At 42.0% G+C, this 18167-nt stretch overlaps 1 protein-coding gene across 1 annotated transcript; it reads left to right on the top strand.

Annotated features, from left to right (window-relative positions):
* Positions 1–9881: 9881 nt before the first annotated feature.
* On the top strand, positions 9882–10826 carry LOC128491533 (olfactory receptor 5B12-like). The gene has a single exon (XM_053463851.1). It carries the CDS (start codon positions 9882–9884, stop codon positions 10824–10826), a length of 945 nt encoding a protein of 314 aa, XP_053319826.1.
* The last annotated feature ends 7341 nt before the right edge of the window (positions 10827–18167 follow it).

Raw genomic sequence — 18167 nt, 5'->3', positions numbered from 1 at the left:
CTCTTTTATGGCTGAATCAACGCAGATACATCATGCTGCTGAACCGGTAGTCGTACAGGGAACAGATCCGGCAGATATTACCGAACAGAGTGTACGACCCAAACGTACAATAATACCAACACAGAAACTCAGGGAAAACTTTGAAGCCACTAGAGATGAGTTCTCCAGTAATCTGTCAGACCTCTGGGACAGAACCTCACACTGCATGTCAGTTTTGTCACACTTTATTGATCAACCAGCTGAATTAAGAGACTCTATAAATCGCCTATTTGCTGCGTATGAACGCTACCAGCGGCTGTCTATAAAATACTCAGCTTTCTTGCAGGACTCTAATATAGAGGATTCTTCAGCAGAACTGACCAGGATCAATGCACTGAACCAACAAAGGGATCTCGCAGTGCAAAATGCTAAGCTTAAGGCAGAACTCCGCATTATTCAACTGCAGGAGACCAGATCTCACAGATCCACTTCAACCAAGCGCACTGCACTTTCTTCTAGATCCTCTCGCTCCAGAAGTTCTACATTAAGCGACAAGCTAATAGAGGCCCGTGCTGATGCCGAATCAAAAAAAGCGCGAAGCTCTTTCGCCAGAAAGCAAGCAGAGTTAGATTCCCAAATAAAGATTTTGCAAATGGAAGGGGAGGAAGCAGCTTCCCTGGCAAGGCTTAAAGTCCTTGAACAAGCAATGGGACAAAGCACTAATTCGGACTGTTTTATCCCAGCAGAACTGGAAGATCCAGTTGCACGCACCAGTGAATACGTACTAAAGCATAACATTTCCAAAGACACAGAGTCATCCCCTGCACCTCCTACTAACAACACTGTTCTGACTCTCAACACGGAGACCTCTCAACTCTATAACACAAGTGCTTCTATGCAGAAAACCACATCAACTCCTGCCAACAACAACGTGATTTCCAGTGACAAGCTGCAACTCAAGCCACAGCCAGCACAAGCCTTAGAGAGTACACCACAGTTAAACGCTCATGCAACATCATTTTACCCTGGTAAACCTCACCCTACATCACCAGAGAACTTCTACACCCAAGGGGTTCCATAAGTTACTTTGGCACCAAAGAGTGAGAAATCAGATTTGAATGACTTTGCCAGATATATGGTACGCCGTGAGCTCATTAACACTAGCCTCTCAAGGTTTGACGATTGTGCAGAGAGCTACAGGGCCTGGAGATCAACCTTCAAGGCTGCTATTGCTGATCTCAACCTTACTGCTAAGGAAGAACTTGATTTGCTCATAAAGTGGCTGGGATCAGAATCTGCAGAACGTGTTAAAAGACTGAGAACAGTACACGTTGACCACCCAGATGCAGGTCTTGTTGCTGCATGGGCAAGACTTGAGCAAGCCTATGGTAGCTCTGAAGCCATAGAAAGCGCTCTATTCAAGAGACTGCAAAACTTCCCAAAATTAGCAAACAAAGACTATCGCAAGCTGCAAGATCTGAGTGACCTCCTCATGGAGCTAGAGTTGGCAAAGACAGACCCACGTCTACCTGGACTAAGCTTCCTGGACACCGCTCATGGTGTCAACCCAGTGGTGTCTAAACTCCCATATGGCCTGCAAGAGAAATGGGCACAACAGGGCTCAAGGTACAAAAGAGACAATAACGTATCCTTTCCTCCATTCTCATACTTTTGCAGGTTCATTAGTGATCAAGCCTGGATGAGAAACGACCCCAGCTTCAGCTTCAGTGAACCCAACTTGCCTGCTTCATCCTCATCATCATCAAGGTACGATAACACTGTACCTAAACGTAGAGACTATAATAGAGCAATATCTGTCAAGAGAACAGACATCTTACATTCCACTACCTCACCTAGTGATCAGGGTGTTGTGGATGACAGAGTTAAAGACCCTAATCGTCAGTGTCCTATTCACAAGAAGCCTCACCCACTTAAGAAATGTCGTGGGCTAAGGGCAAAGACTTTACAAGAGCGCAGGGAGATTCTCCAGAAACTTGGAATTTGCTTCAAGTGCTGTTCTTCTTATAGCCATCTCGCTAAAGACTGTAAAGTCATGATCAAGTGCACAGAATGCAGTAGCGACAGACATGTTACAGCAATGCATCCTACTCCACTTCCAGACAACCTACAGCAGCTACCTACCTTCCCCCCTGCCTTAAATCATGGCGGGGAGCAACAAGGTCATGCTCCAGCCAAAGATAATGTTTTCTCTTCATGCACAGAAGTCTGTGGAGAGGGCTTGGATCACAAATGCTGTGCCAAGGTATGCCTAGTCAAGATATACCCGAAGGACCATCCTGAGAAAGCTACTAGAATGTATGCCATAATAGATGAACAGAGCAATAGATCCCTGGTTAAGCCTAAATTCTTTGAGATCTTTGGCATAGAAGGTCATGCCACACCGTATACTCTCAGAACCTGTTCTGGTGAAGTAGAGACCTTCGGCAGAAGGGTCGATGGGTTCATGGTCTCTCACATCAAGGAGGGAGAGGGCATATCCCTACCAACATTAGTTGAGTGTGACCAGATACCAGGCGAAAGGGAAGAGATTCCCACTCCAGAAGCCGCATATCATCATCCTCACTTAAGGCACCTTGTTAATGAGATTCCTGCAATGGACACAAGTGCTGAAATTATGGTTTTGCTAGGAAGAGACATTCTCAGAGTACATAAAGTACGTGAACAGTGCGATGGACCTGACGACGCTCCTTATGCGCAAAGACTTGACTTAGGCTGGGTAATAGTGGGCGATGTGTGCTTGGGCAGGATGCGTAGGTCATCTGAGGTCCGCTCCTTCAAAACTTACGTGTTGGAGAATGGACGTGCCTCCCACTTCAAACGATGCCCTCACCATTATGAAGTAAAGGAGAAGCCTCTTGATATTATCCAAGTACGGCATGTTACTCCTGTCCTTTGTGATGACAACCTAGGTGCTGCAGTGTTTAGTACTACCAGTGATGACAACAAAGTAGCATTGTCAGTTGAAGACAGAGAGTTCATAAAAATAATGGATAAAGAATTCTTCCAGGATGAGTCTAACAGCTGGGTTGCGCCATTACCTCTTCGTGCTGCACGGGCCAAACTCCCAACCAATCGTGAACAGGCTCTATCCAGATTCAACTCACTTCAACGAACATTAAAGAACAGGCCTGAAATGAGGGACCATTTCATCGCCTTTATGAAAAGGATCTTCGACAATGATCACGCCGAACCAGCGCCACCACTTCAAAGACGCGATGAGTGCTGGTACCTGCCTTTCTTCGGAGTATATCACCAACGCAAGCCTAAACAAATCAGGGTAGTATTTGACTCCAGTGCCAAGTATCAAGGCGTGTCCCTGAACGATGTTCTTCTTACGGGCCCGAATCTAACCAACAATCTTGTAGGTGTACTTATGAGGTTTAGAAGAGAGCGAGTTGCGGTAACTGCCGACATTGAGCAAATGTTTCATTGCTTCGTTGTACGCGAAGACCATAGGAACTTCCTAAGGTTTTTGTGGCACCGTAACAACAACATGGACAATGAGATCATGGAATACCGCATGAAAGTACATGTCTTCGGGAATAGTCCCTCACCCGCTGTTGCAACATATGGTTTACGAAGGACTGCCCTTGATGGAGAAAAGGAGTATGGCGTGGACGCTCGACACTTCGTTGAGAGAGACTTTTATGTTGACGATGCACTTAAGTCTTTACCTACAGATGAAGAAGCCATAGATCTGCTCCAAAGGACACAAGGTATGCTCTCTGAGGCTAACCTTAGACTACACAAGATTGCCTCAAATAGTGTTGCCGTCATGAAAGCCTTTCAACCTGACGATCATGCCACGGGGTTCAAAGACCTAAACCTGGGGATGGACATGCCGCCACAGAGAAGTCTGGGCCTACGGTGGGACTTATTAAGGGACACCTTCGGTTTTCAAGTCGGCTTTGCAGAGAAGCCGTTTACCAAGCGTGGTGTTCTGTCAGTAGTGAACAGCCTATACGATCCGATGGGATTTGTGGCTCCCATCACTATACAAGGCAAATCCTTGCTCAGGCAGTTCTCAGAGACTATTAAAGATTGGGACGCTCCATTGCCAACAGACAAGCTTCCAAAGTGGGAGTCCTGGAAACAATCTCTACATGCCTTAGATGGAATCCGTATACCACGCTGCTACACTTCAGCTTCTCTTACTACAAGTAAGAGAAAAGAGCTTCACATCTTCTCAGATGCATCTACTGAGGCCATAGCAGCTGTTGCCTACCTCAAGGTAAGAGACTCCTCTAATCAAACCCACATAGGGTTTCTGTTTGGGAAAGCTAAGTTAGCATCTAAGCCAGAACACACTATCCCTAGGCTTGAACTTTGTGGGACTGTGCTAGCTGTAGAAATTGCAGATTTCATACTACGTGAGCTGGACATTCCGATAGATGACACCAAATTCTACACAGACAGCAAGGTTGTTCTGGGCTACATATACAACCAGACTAAACGTTTCTATGTGTATGTCAGCAACCGTGTTGAAAGAATCAGGAAATCATCTAAACCTGAACAATGGCATTATGTCCCATCTGAAATGAATCCTGCAGATCATGCCACCAGGCCAGTGTCTGCAAGTGCCTTTGCAAATTCTTCTTGGATAACAGGTCCTGAATTCCTTCTGGATCATCCAGAAGAAACCACAGCTGATGTCTTCAGTATTCTAGAACCTGACAAAGATCCAGAGATTCGTCCGGAAGTTAAAATCCTCGTTACCCGAACTAAACAAAGACTCGTCTTGGACTGTCAGCGCTTTGGACGTTTTTCCAAGTGGATAAGGCTAGTACGAACCATCGCAAGCTTCTTTCTGCAAGGGACATTGCTGAAGGTGAAAGTTGCAAGACAAGGGACTGTCATCAGACTTATCACGGAACTTATTTTGCTCTTGCCCTTTGGAGAATGAACTTGCTTGCGTATGCTGCTGAATCCTACCTGTGACTTCAAGAAGGAAGAGTCTTGAACTTTATTGTTACAACTTGAAGTCTTACATTATAGTTGTTGCATTATCTGCATGTTCTCTTTTATGTTTTCCAGGTTTTCAAGACATCAAGCAAATTGCACTGTTGTTTATTTGAAATTGTATAACTACCGTTATGGTGTAAATAGTGACATTTACATTGTCAGACGGGGAGTATGCTGTTACACAGTTAGTATTCTCATTATTGTAGATGGGAATTACATAGTTTATTCTTTAATCCATTTACTATGGATTTCTCTATGGTTAGTTAGCTGCCATCTTCTGGCCCTTTTTGGTAATGCACTTATCACACATTTCCTTTGCATGTAAACCCCACCCCTGCTCTCTAGTGAGGCACTTCCTGTATCATGGCTGCTTGTATCTGCCACATGTAACAGGGACACATGTATTCTGCATGCTAAGCTAGGAAAGCATCATCTTTTGACCGCATAATACTGAAATCCATTCATTCTGCTGTATTCAGTTGCTTGTTGTACAGAATAAACCAGCTCTTGGATGAAAACCGGTATTGGTGAGTTCAGCTATCTGACAAGGATTGTCCGCAGTGGTTATATCTACTTATTCAGGCCAGGCATAGAGGTCTTACAAGGGATAGATCGCTATCACAACAATCGGAGTCAGAATAAAAAGAGAGAGCGGACATTTTTGAGGTAAAAAATGAGGGGAGGCGTTATGGCTGTAGGAGGCCACAGAGGATCAGGAAGAAAGGAGTGTGCATTTTGAACCGTAACTAACATTTGGCCAAAAAGAAACAAAAATATATATATAAGACAAAACATTTAATGAATCATTTAAAGCTCTAAGAAAATACTGAAGTAAATTCCTACTATCACCTTCCACCAATAAAGTCTAAAAGACAAAATAAAGGACAAAGAAAGGATATAAAACTTGGGGTAGGGGGAGTTTATACCTAATCTCAGTAAGGGTTTAATTCAACCCAGAAAGCCCTACCTACCCTACCTAAGAAGCAAAGCTATATTGAAGGCTATACTATCAAAGAATAGTTCCCTAACAGGTTGCCTCTTGAACTATAGTAGTCAAAGAAAAACCCGACGCGGGTTTCGCTGGCAAGACAAGGTCCTCAAAATATATATTTAGTGCATGTACAGGAAAACATGCATAAGACAAAATATTAAATATACCGGTACTTGCTTGTAGATCTGCCAAAGGTTGAATACCTTTTGATGTGTTGCAAGATCTCTTAAGATGGCGGCTAGAAGAGGGCTTGTGGTGCTTCAGGAACGCTACAGGCGGGAAAGAGATGACCAATTTATGCAGGGCTTCTTACACGACATATATTCAAGGAGTATGACAAGAAAAGACAAACCGATACATTAGGTGGAGGAAAAAGAGTATATAAATACTTTAATGACTGCGAACATCGGGTCAGGCAGCAGTCTTTGTGCAAGGACAGGTGATTGTTTAGGTCCTTGCATAGGGCTGGTAAATTCAGAAGCATCTGATTAGACAGCTGTCTGTTGCAGCCTTAGACCTATTTTGGCGTAGCATCAACAGGCACAGGACAAGGACAGGAACCGGCAGACAGCAGGAGACGATCACGATTTATAAAGGCTTTTATTGGCGGATGAGCCACAGGGGCGTCATGGCCTGTGCACTGTATAGCGTTTCCTGATCCCATGCTCAAAATAAAGACCAGACACCATGCTGGATTTCTGAAAGGCCGCAGCACGTTTTTAATAAACATAAACCATACTGTGACACACTCAAACAGTAAAAATCCCAAACCGGAAGTGATCCCAAATTAACTCAGATGTAGCTGAGCAATATTTTAACCGTTTAGTTCCGGTTGCAAACAGGTAAGTATAAACTAAGGAGGAGGCTTCATTACCCCTCAAACTTAAAATAACTTGACTGTATTCCAACCAAGCCATAAATCTCCCATACCTTCTGTGACGACCACTTCCGCTTCCGTGCCTCGCAACTTCTTGTTTTGCATTTTCTTGTTCTCCTTTCTATTCTCTCTTCTTTTTTTGTCCACATGGCCACTGACATAACCTCCTGGCGAGCTTCGAGCTTCTGGTGATGTCCTTTGACCATGCATGGGCTGCTGGGTAGACCCAAGAAATCTCTGATGTGATAGAGATATTTGGAAAAGGGCAATGGGCAATGGAAATGGAAATGGAGCAGTATGTAGGTAGTAGGATGCTATCTAGTATGCAATTTCAGAGAAAAGTAACATGAGTTGTAGGTCAAGAGAAGAAAGGGAGAGTAGACTTTCATCAGCACAAAGTGATACTTGAATCCAAAATTTATGAACTTACTTAAGGAGAAGGTGTAGATACAGGGTTATCTTTTAACATAGGTGAAAAAGGGCAGCTGTCCAGGCTTACTTTGGGCCCTCTTCAAGTGCTTTGTGAAAGCAGGAATCACTACCAGAGGCTGCTTGAGGCAGGAATCACTAGATGTCGGGATCCATTATTACCCAGGGCCCCATTATTATGAAAGACAGACTTATATAAGTAAGGGAGAGTAAAGGTCCCACTTCGTATTTTTAGGCACATCAACTTGCAAACAAGCCGGTAACCTGAGCTTTATTGTGTTTTAACCAAATGTTTATTTAGTCACTGTTTCCATTTTTCCTTCTTACTCGACCTACACCATTTTACCTTGGATTCCTTTAGCAGGTTTGGTGCCACCACTGAAAAAAATAAATCCTCCAGGTTCAGTCATAACCCACATCAAAGGCAAGCCGAGGTCAAGATGATCAGTCAACCCACAAATAGAGCCAAAGATGTAGGAAGCATGACAGACATTGAGGTCTACAGAGCGTTTAAATAAGGTGTCAATCCAAAAAACCCCACCTCCACAGCGAGGTGTGGAGCACAATTGGACTCTCTGTCTTTAATAACTGGCTGAACGGAAGTGGAAACTGCCGCGCTTCGGTACAGCAGTAGAATCAATGTGGCTGGTGTGCTTGCATGTGAAGTCAGAGTCCCGGCCATCCATTTTGAAGAGGCGCTGTGTCTAGGATGCCGTCACGGAACAGGAGAAACTACCTGTCGATGGAACAAAATTCCGTGGGCTTTTTTAAAAAATTTTTACCTTCTCCGACAACTGCTTGGCTGCCTCCGCTTTCTCTGTCTACGCTTACTCCATTTCCACTTTTCACTTCTCAGTCTACATTCTTCCCTTCTCTTCATCGCTCTTCAGAGCACCCTTGCATAAGTACTCTGAGTACTGGGTAAGTGACTGTCGGAGTAGGTAGGTAGGAAGAGAGTGAGGGGGAGTGAGGGAAAAATATAACTTTAAATGAAAATTCAGAGCTTTTTCTGTAAGTTTTATTTGTTTTGTTGGGGGCTCCCTTCTCGTTTTTAGACATTTGTGTGAATTAATGGATTTAACTAAATTTGTTGAAATTAAAGTTTGTAGAAATCAGGTTATTAAGTTTATATACCCTACTTTCCTGCCTATTTTCCCCCTAAATATAGCTATTTCCAAAAGGATACTGCCTTTTTTTTGTATCAAATATATAATTATCTAATAAATGTTATTTATACATTTTAACTATTATCTATCTATTGAAGATCCCGGCTCTATGTTATCTTACGTGGTCTTTAAGTTTGTAAATATATTTTGTATTTAGTCCTTGAACAATCTGTAAAATGTAAGACGCTACTTCATAATAAAATTCTGATTCTTCATTGTGAGTCTGTGGTGGCAAAAATATTCTTAGGGGAGAAAGACCTGAAAAAAAAATACAACATGGACCTCATTAAAAATGAAAATGAATTCACAGCAGAATGGGTCTCAGTTGTTGTTACCCATTGAGACCAAGGCTAATAATTACAACACTATATCAACACCCTATTGTCCCGATGGGATATCAGATAATAAAATCCAGTGTTAAGATGTCCTAGATTTATTTCACTAAGAAGGTTTTGTTGACAGCCTCACTGACTGAGCTCCATAACTAGCGAAATCCCCGACAGAAGCAAATAGAAGCTCAAGTGAAAAGTATACAAAAGGTAACATTTCTTCAAATTAATAGAGTTTCCGGTAGTCTTTTAACAAAGATTGTGGAGGCAGCAATGTATGATCCTGGAATCATTCACTAATCAGCACTTGGATCGTCACTGGTCTAAAATCTATGTAGAATTTAAAAAAAAAAGAATAAAACGAAAACATATTTAGATTCCTTTGCATAGATACGTGTGCGCTTGTAATGTGCACCATTAAAACCAAAAAAAACACATTTAGATTATGTTTTTCACTAAAATTAAAATTTCTGTGGATATTAGAATATATATTAAAAAAAGGGAGAATGTGAGAAAACATGGTGATAGAGGAAATGGAGCAAGGAAAAAAGGACGATGAGTAGTATAAAGGAAAATGAGCTCACATGAATTAAGGGAAAGCCCAGTGTGAACTTGAAGAATATCTCCTTATACTAGACCTTGGAGAATGGGTCTTTTCTCTGAGATGAATGCCTCCCGCTGCCTACCTTAGATCTTCAATACTTGCCACATAGAGTTATTGAGGGGTATGCAGAAATAAAATAAGGTTTAGTCATTGTCCTCTTGTTGTTTTGTTTTATTGATTTTTCAGTTGACTTGTCCCAAGATCATATCAGTAGTATGGAGGTAGATTAATGCTGTTTTCTGCTATTTCATTTTTTTTAATTATCATCATTAGGATTGAATTTCATAGAATGTTACACATACCTGTTTAAAACAAAATAACCCTACTTTACAGAGAATCCAGTTCTTTTCCACACCCTTGAAGACTACAATGAAATAGGTAAAACTACATGGGGGTATTTTGTTCTCTTTTAATGCTCTCCTACTCGCCTTCTTTGAGTCTGCATCTACTTGGCTGATACATTGAACCTGTACTGCAGTTTGGTGTTTCTTCTGTAGAATTTGAATAATTAGTCTTTAAATAAATGTTTGGAGGAAATGAGACTTTGGTTGCTGTTTTCTACTTTGAAGGACTAACAGACAACCGAAGGCTGGAGATTGCCCTCTTTGTTATCTTCTTGGTAGTCTACACCTTCACCGTGTTAGGGAACGGAGGGCTTATTTTTCTTATAGTTAATGAACCCGTTCTGCACACTCCCATGTACTTCTTCTTGAAACATCTTTCATTCGTAGACATTTGTTACTCGTCTGTCATTATTCCGAGAACCATGTCTGATTTTCTCTCTGCTGAAAAAGCCATCTCCTTTGTGGCTTGTGCCTTCCAAATGTATTTCTTTGCTGCCTTTGCTAACGTTGAGTGCCTCTTACTGGCTATAATGGCATACGACCGTTATGCGGCCATATGTAAACCACTACTTTATTACATCATAATGAGAAGAGAGGTGTGTATATCATTGACTGCTATGTGCTATGCCTGTGGTTTCTTCAGTTCTATGATCCATGCAGGAAACACCTTCACTCAGATCTACTGTAAATCTAATCGGATATCCCATTACCTTTGTGAACCACCCCCTGTCCTAAAGCTGTCTTGTTCTGATACATCGCATACAGAACTTGTGATTTTTGCCATTGTTGGAATAAATTCTTCTGCTTCAGTGACACTTGTTGTCATATCCTACATGTGCATATTCTTCAATATACTGGATATCAAATCTGCTCAAGGACGTCGAAAAGCTTTCGGAACATGCTCTTCTCACCTGTTTTCCATTGGGATTTTATTTGGGACCCTGCTCTACATGTACATGCGCCCAAACTCAAGTTACTTAAGATATCAGGACAAGGTGGTGTCTGTCTTTTACACGGTCATAATACCAATGCTTAATCCAATCATATATAGTATGAGGAATAAGGATGTACTGTTAGCCTTTCTAAAAGTTGGTAAATTGACATGTCGTAAAAACTATAGTTAAATCTACAGCCTTCCACCTACAGTTGTGTGAAAAAGAAAGTATACCCTCTTAGAATTCTATGGTTTTACAAACCAGGACATTATAACAATCATCTGTTCCTTAGCAGGTCTAAAAATTAGGTAAATACAACCTTAGATGATCAAGAACACAACATATTATACCGTGTCATAATTTAATCAACAAAAATGAAGCCAAAATGGAGAAGCCATGTGTGAAAAAAAATCAAAGGCAGTGCTCTTTTTCACACTACTGTAATATGCGTCCAAAACAATGAAATAGTCTGCGTAAATTATCATTGTATATTCACAATGTTAGGTATCCATGGAAATGTTAGAATTCCCTGTCTCACTACACTCAGCTATCCCGTACCCTAAAGAGCCTGAGCTCCTAATACATTCTCCCCCCTCTGAACATGGCTGTACAACACCAGTGCTCAGGGGCCACAAACAGGCCGGAAAGTCTGAGTAGCCTTGCCTGAATACGACTAGTTTTATGAACTTTTAATCATGCTTATGCTGGGATATCTAAAAAGTGTGGTCTGTTTGCGGCCCTCGAGGAGCCCTACCCTAGACACTGGGTTTTATGTGTTGGCTAATTAAGTTAATATAAAATTTGTCACACCCTTAACATTTGAGCTCATTTAAACATGAAATACATTTTATCTAGAACGTTTTCTTATACATTTTATTTTCAAACTAAATTCTGCTGAACTAACACCATATGGATCATATCACAAAGGCTGGTATAGGTGCATTCCGAAGTACATATCAGTAAATATTATACATTTCTGAATATGGGCTGAGTACTAGTTCTGGGGGCTAATTAATTTAAGGAAAAAAGATGGGCTTTATTAAGGTCAAAACAGTATTTTTTTAAATGTAAAATTACTATAACCATGTTATGACACATAGTGGAATTGCAATAAATTAAATAAATGTCTGCCTTCCCAGAGTGCTGTAATGTGTGGTATTGTGCCACCTGCTGTCTTGAAAGAGGAAGTGCCATTACAAAAATATGTACCGTATTTGCTCGATTATAAGACGAGGTTTTTTCCAGAGCAAATGCTCTGAAAAATACCCCTCGTCTTATAATCGGGGTCGTCTTCTAATCAGACCCCAAAAAAATGCTGGCGCCATGCTGCTTACCGGTCGCGCAGCGTCTCTTCTGTTAGAAGCAGGGCAGGAAGCTTGCAGCGTCCTCACAGAACTCTATCTCCCCCCTCCCTCCTCTGAGGGCGGGGCCAGAGAAGTTGCTACAGCCGGTCCCCTGCAGAAGTCTGCGAGTGGGAGATCTGCAGTTCAGGTGAGGGGGTGGGGGAGGGTTTTTGAGTATGTGTGAAGTGTGTGATTAAGGGAATGAATGAGTATTTAAATGTTTGTGAATGAGTGTGAGTGTGTGTGTGATAGCATGGATGTGTAAGGGGGGTGGGGGTTGTAGCATGGCATATGGAGGCTGTAATCCCACTGCTATCATCCCCAGGTTCCAGCATGTACTGGCTGCCTTGGCTTGATAGGAGTGTGATTGCTGTTAGCAGTTTGATATATATATATATATATATATCAAACTGCTAACAGCAATCACACTCCTATCAAGCCAAGGCAGCCAGTACATGCTGGGTTAAAAGGCATATCATGGGGCTGAGTGGCATATAGGGGGTTAAAATGCATTTCTGGACCTCCAGAAATGCATTTTAACCCCCTATATGCCACTCAGCCCCATGATATGCCTATATACCTCCAGAAATGCTTTATACCCCCCTATATGCCACTCAGCCCCATGATATGCCTTTTAACCCCCTATATGCCAGAGTGGCATACAGGGGTATAAGGCATATCATGGGGCAGAGTGGCAAATAGGGGGGTATAAAGCATTTCTGGGGGCAGAGTGGCATAACTGGGGGGGGCAGGTTGGCAAATAAAAGGAAATTTAAAAAATATATTTTTCTCAATCATAGCTTTTATTAAACATGAAAATAATTTACATTAATTAATATTTACTGGTAAAACTTTTTCCCTACAGGGTAGTCTTATATTCAGGCTTTTTGTTTTTTTCCTAAATTAATATTTTGATTTTGGGGGGTCGTCTTATAATCGGGGTCGTCTTATAATCGAGCAAATACGGTAATCTTTTGACCATTGATGCGGAGAGGGGGTAGATAGTGAGGGGGTAGAAGAGGGGAAGAGATTGTGAGAAAAGGGGGTGGTAAGAATCTTAAATTGTGTGAATGGGTGAAATAATTAATTAGTGTGTGGATGAATTGTGTGAATGAGTGAGAGAATAAATGAATTAATGTGTGGATCAATTGCCTGAATTAGTGAGAGTATAAGTTAATGTGCGGATAAATTGTGTGAATGAGTGAGATAATTAATGAATTATTGTGTGGATAATTTGTGTGAATTAATTAGAGAACGAATTAATGTGTGGATGAATTGTGAGAATGCATTAATGAATATGTGTAAATGATTTGTGTGAATGAGTGTGAGAATGAATAATTGTGTGAATGAATTGTGTAAATGACAGAGTGAATGAGTGAGTGATTGTATAAGTGTTTTGAGTGTATCATAGATGTATAAGTGATTTGGGGAAAGGCAAAGTAGGAAATACCTTAGAAGCATGGCAAAAAGGCCAAGCAGTTGTATGATATGTCATCCTCGTCAGCTGGTTGCTGTGTCCCTGAACAAATCTATGACTATGACTATGAAAAGAAACAGCACATAGACACCATATCCAGCCACCATTTTATGCAACAACGAGGATGCGTAAAAGATGTAAGAAAGCCAAGGAAGACTGAAGCAGAATGTTCTAGAACTCTTCTATTTTTTGTAGGGTAGTCGTTTGAAGCCATAACATTTTTGAAGAATGTTATCTTTCATTGCACAAACTATAAAGATTGAGCATTGTATTTGTAAACCTACTTCAGGAAAGAAAGATGATATTCAACTGTACTTCAACGCATGAGTATGAATGAATATCTGAATGAGGGAATATTTGTGAATGAGTGAATGAATATGTGTGTTATAGCATGGATGTGTAAGTGGGGAGAAGCATGGCACAGGGAGGCTGTTTGAGGCAAAGATGCCACAGGGAGGCTGTTTGGGGGAAACACGGCAAGTCCTATGCTTTCAGTGTGGGTGCTAGGCAGGTCCTGAGGATGTAATCTGTGCTGACATGATACTTAAAGGGGGCTGACCGGGTGACAAAAATACACAATGTGGCTAGGGGCAATAGGCAAGGGGAGGCTGGCTGGAGGCACCACATACATCAATAATAAAGGGGGGCTGGGTGGTGGGATAAATACACAATGTGGAGCTGGCTGGGGGCAATACACAAGGGTGTGGGGGACAATGGGGCATTAATTCACAAGGGGGGCTGGTAGGTGGTATCACATCAATACTTAAGGGGAGCTGGGTGGTGGGATAAATAAACAACGTGGAGCTAATTTTTAAGTTGATAATTCTGTATGGCCCGTGAATGATGTTATAAATATCCAAATGGCCTTGGTAGAAAAAAGGTTCCCCACCCCTGATTTAAATAAACAACAGAGGTCACTGTGTTCCTGAATTTTGCGACTGGTAGAGAAACACCAAACAGGGTTTATCACCGTGGTCTTACTGAAGAAGGACTGAGGAGTGTTGGGTGGTGAGTAAGAAAAGACTGATGAAGTGAACAAATCAGAATATATCCTGTACAATATGATTCTACTGACACTCGAAGTAAAATTAGTGTAGTGTAGTCATATGTACTTGTAATACTTGTAATAATGTAAAGTTTGCATCACAGCTCTCCACCCATTATTATCCAGGTAGAAGCAGTGGCAAAAAAAGCTATGTCAGCTTCAAACGCTCACACTACACCTCCTCATCATCATCCAACTTGCCCAAAGCAAATCTTTTAACACGTGGAAGGAACGTTTCTAAAGAATCCAGCAAATGTGCCTTCCATGGTGGTGAACACCCTTCACGTTGTCATCGCCGTCATCATCATCATCACTTTCAATGTTATCATTGCCAATACCTCCACCAACACCACTAGTGCCTGCTTCTTTTATGACAACAAGCTGCACCCTGATACCCTTTTTGTGTGTAGCCAAAACACAGACGATATCACTGTCACTGTCCTTTGGCTATCCTTTATCCTCGTGTGGACAGAATGGTGGGCTTTTAATTTGTTTAAAGGCTGATAGGACTAAGCTTACATTTACGATGTTCACATCTAGTGCAGCCTCACACATCCAACAATAAAATCCATCCAACTATTCAGTCATCATCCAGCTGTTGAAATTCTTTCAGTTCTTGCCATTTCCAACCAGGCTTGGTTCTAACTTCTTATTCCTCGATTCTTTCTTTTATGGGACTCATAGGAAGGATGGGAGAGGCTGGAAAGTGGAAACTGCCGCGCTTCCGTACAGCAGTGGAATCATTGCGGCTGGTGTGCTTGCATGCAAAGTCCCGGCCATCCATTTTGAAGAGACACCGTGTCTAGTATGTTTATGGGGAAATTTCTTATGGAATTTCCTGAGCAACGCGGGGGCATGAAGGTCCCTAGAACGGATCCAAGATCGTTCCTCAGGACCATATCCTTTCCAATGAACAAGATAAAGAACGGAATTACGTAGTTTCTTGGAATCATGGATGGACTGGATTTCATATTCCTCTTGGGAATCAATAAAAACGGATTTGGGACGTGGAGTATCTTTAGTAAATTTATTACACACAAGAGGTTTAAGCAAGGAGACGTGAAAGGTTTGAGGCATTCTCAGAGAAGAAGGGAGGAGTAATTCATATGTGACCGGGTTAATTTTACGAGAAATACGGAAAGGACCGATATATCGAGGAGCCAGTTTCATCGAAGGGACTTTGAGTTTAAAATTTCTAGTCGACAACCACACCCTATCTCCTATTAAGTAAGAGGGACCTAACCTGCGACGTCGATTAGCTTGACACCTATACATATCAGCCGCCCTAGACAAGGACAGCTGGACAGAGTCCCTAAGAGCAGGTAATTGAGAGATGTAATGATCCACTGCAGGTACTAGAGTGGGTGTAAAGGAGTGCGGCAACATAGTGGGATGAAATCCATAATTACAAAAGAATGGGGACAATTTAGAGGCCTCATGACAAGAATTATTTCTAGCAAATTCCGCCCAAGGTAAAAGTTGTGTCCAGTTATCTTGATGATCATTAATAAATACCCGGAGGAATTGTTCAAGGGATTGATTGGTTCTTTCCGAAATCCCATTAGATTACGGGTGGTATGCTGAGGAGAAAGCTAAAGAGATATTTAGGGATTTACAGAAAGATTTCCAAAACAAAGCCGTGAATTGAACTCCTCTATCGGAGACAATTTGTTGCGGAAGACCATGAAGCCGAATTATCTCTTTAACAAAAATGGGAACTAGTTCAGGAGCCGAGGGTAACTTGGGAAGGGGAACGAAATGGGCCATCTTCGAGAAACGATCGGTAATAACTAGAATAACAGTGTTCCCTTCAGACACAGGGAGTTCTACAATAAAATCCATAGCCAGATTAGACCAAGGACGAAAAGGGATTGGCAGGGGCTGAAGCAAACCTGCGGGTTTAGAATGAAGGCTCTTAGCAGTGGCACAGGGAACACACGCAGCAACAAAATCCTTACAATCCTCCCCCAAAGTAGGCCACCAAAAATGTCGTCTTATAACTTCCTGAGTAAGACAAGCGCAAGGATGTCCCGAGGATTTAGATGCATGCGCCCAGGTTAACACATTATCCCTTTCAGACACAGGAACAAACAAAGTGTCCATAGGCCATTTACTATGAACAAAGGCTCTTTCTTGGGCTTTGAGAATTCGAGAAACCATAGGCGAGGATAGCTGCGTAGTAACTGATGCCACAATTTGAGAGGGCGCAATCATAGGTTCCAGAGAAGGCTTACTATCAGAGTCATTAAGAAACTGACGTGAAAGAGCATCTGCTTTAATATTCTTGGAACCCGGCCGGTAGGATATTATGAACTGGAATCTAGAGAGAAATAAAGACCATCTAGCTTGCCGAGGGTTCAGTCTTTTAGCTGTGCTGAGATATTCTAAATTCTTATGGTCTGTCAAAATAGTGATGGGATTCCTGGCCCCCTCTAATAAATGCCTCCACTCTTGTAAGGCCATGATTATACCCAGAAGTTCACGATTACCCACATCATAATTGATTTCTGCCGGAGATAATTTTTTCGAAAAATAAGCACAGGGATGAAGCTTGTCGTTAAACTCCCTTCTTTGGGAAAGCACAGCACCTACCCCAATCTCTGAAGCATCAACTTCAATAATGAATGGTTTAGATACATCTGGGTGTCTTAAGACCGGAGCTGTGGCGAAGGCATGTTTCAATTTATCAAAAGCTTGAACCGCTTCTTCCGACCAACGTTTACAGTCCGCCCCCTTCTTAGTCAAGCTAGTGAGTGGAGCCACAATCTTGGAGAAGTCTTGAATGAATTTTCTGTAATAATTGGCAAACCCGAGAAATCTTTGAAGGGGTTTTAAAGCCTGGGGTTGAGGCCAATCCGAGATGGCCGAAAGTTTCTTGGGATCCATCTCGAATCCTGAGGCTGAAATTATGAATCCTAAAAAGGAGACTTTGGGAACTTCAAAAACACATTTCTCGAGTTTAGCATAAAGTAGATTCTGACGTAACCGCTGTAGCATGATACGGACATGTTCTCGGTGAGATTGTAAATCCGAGGAATGAATCAGGATGTCCCTCCATTCTGCGACGATTCCTCTCGGCAGAGTTTAACTTAGTAGCCCCTAATTGCATAGGTTCCTCTGGAGAGGAAACTGGGGTAGAAGGACTAGAAGTGGGAACAACTTGAGGCAACCGATAGGAATTCCTCTCCCATCTTCTGGTTCTTTGCGATTGTCTTTCTCTCATCCGCTTGTCTAGCTTGAGAGCCAAGGAAACAAAATCTTCCAATTCATCAGGATGGTCTCTAGTGGATAACTCATCCTTTAACCTCTCCGAAAGTCCATCATAAAAGGCCGCAATCAGAGCTTCATTAGACCAATTAACCTCTGCTGCAATAGTTTTGAATTCAATGGCATATTCAGCCACAGAACGAGCCCCCTGAACGGAATGTAGCAGAGATAAGGAAGCAGTAGCGGCCTTGCCCGGAACATCGAAAGTTTTTCGGAAGGCAGATATAAACGAACTGCAGTTATAAATCATGGGAGAGTCCCTCTCCCATAATGGAGAAGCCCAGGCCAGGGCTTTACCGGTGAGTAAAGAAATCAAATATCCTACTTTGGCTTTTTCCGAAGAGAACATATGCGGAGAGATTTCAAACTGGATGGAGCATTGATTGAAGAAGCCACGA

The sequence above is a fragment of the Spea bombifrons genome, chromosome 4 (genome assembly GCF_027358695.1).
Source record: "Spea bombifrons isolate aSpeBom1 chromosome 4, aSpeBom1.2.pri, whole genome shotgun sequence".
Lineage (NCBI taxonomy): Eukaryota > Metazoa > Chordata > Amphibia > Anura > Pelobatidae > Spea > Spea bombifrons.
The sequence above is the reverse complement of the archived record's forward strand: the minus strand, read 5'-3'. Positions and strand labels throughout refer to the sequence as shown.

Coding starts and splice junctions, on each gene's coding strand:
- LOC128491533 (XM_053463851.1), top strand. CDS start 9,882: ATGTTTGGAGGAAATGAGACTTTGGTTGCTGTTTTCTACTTTGAAGGA.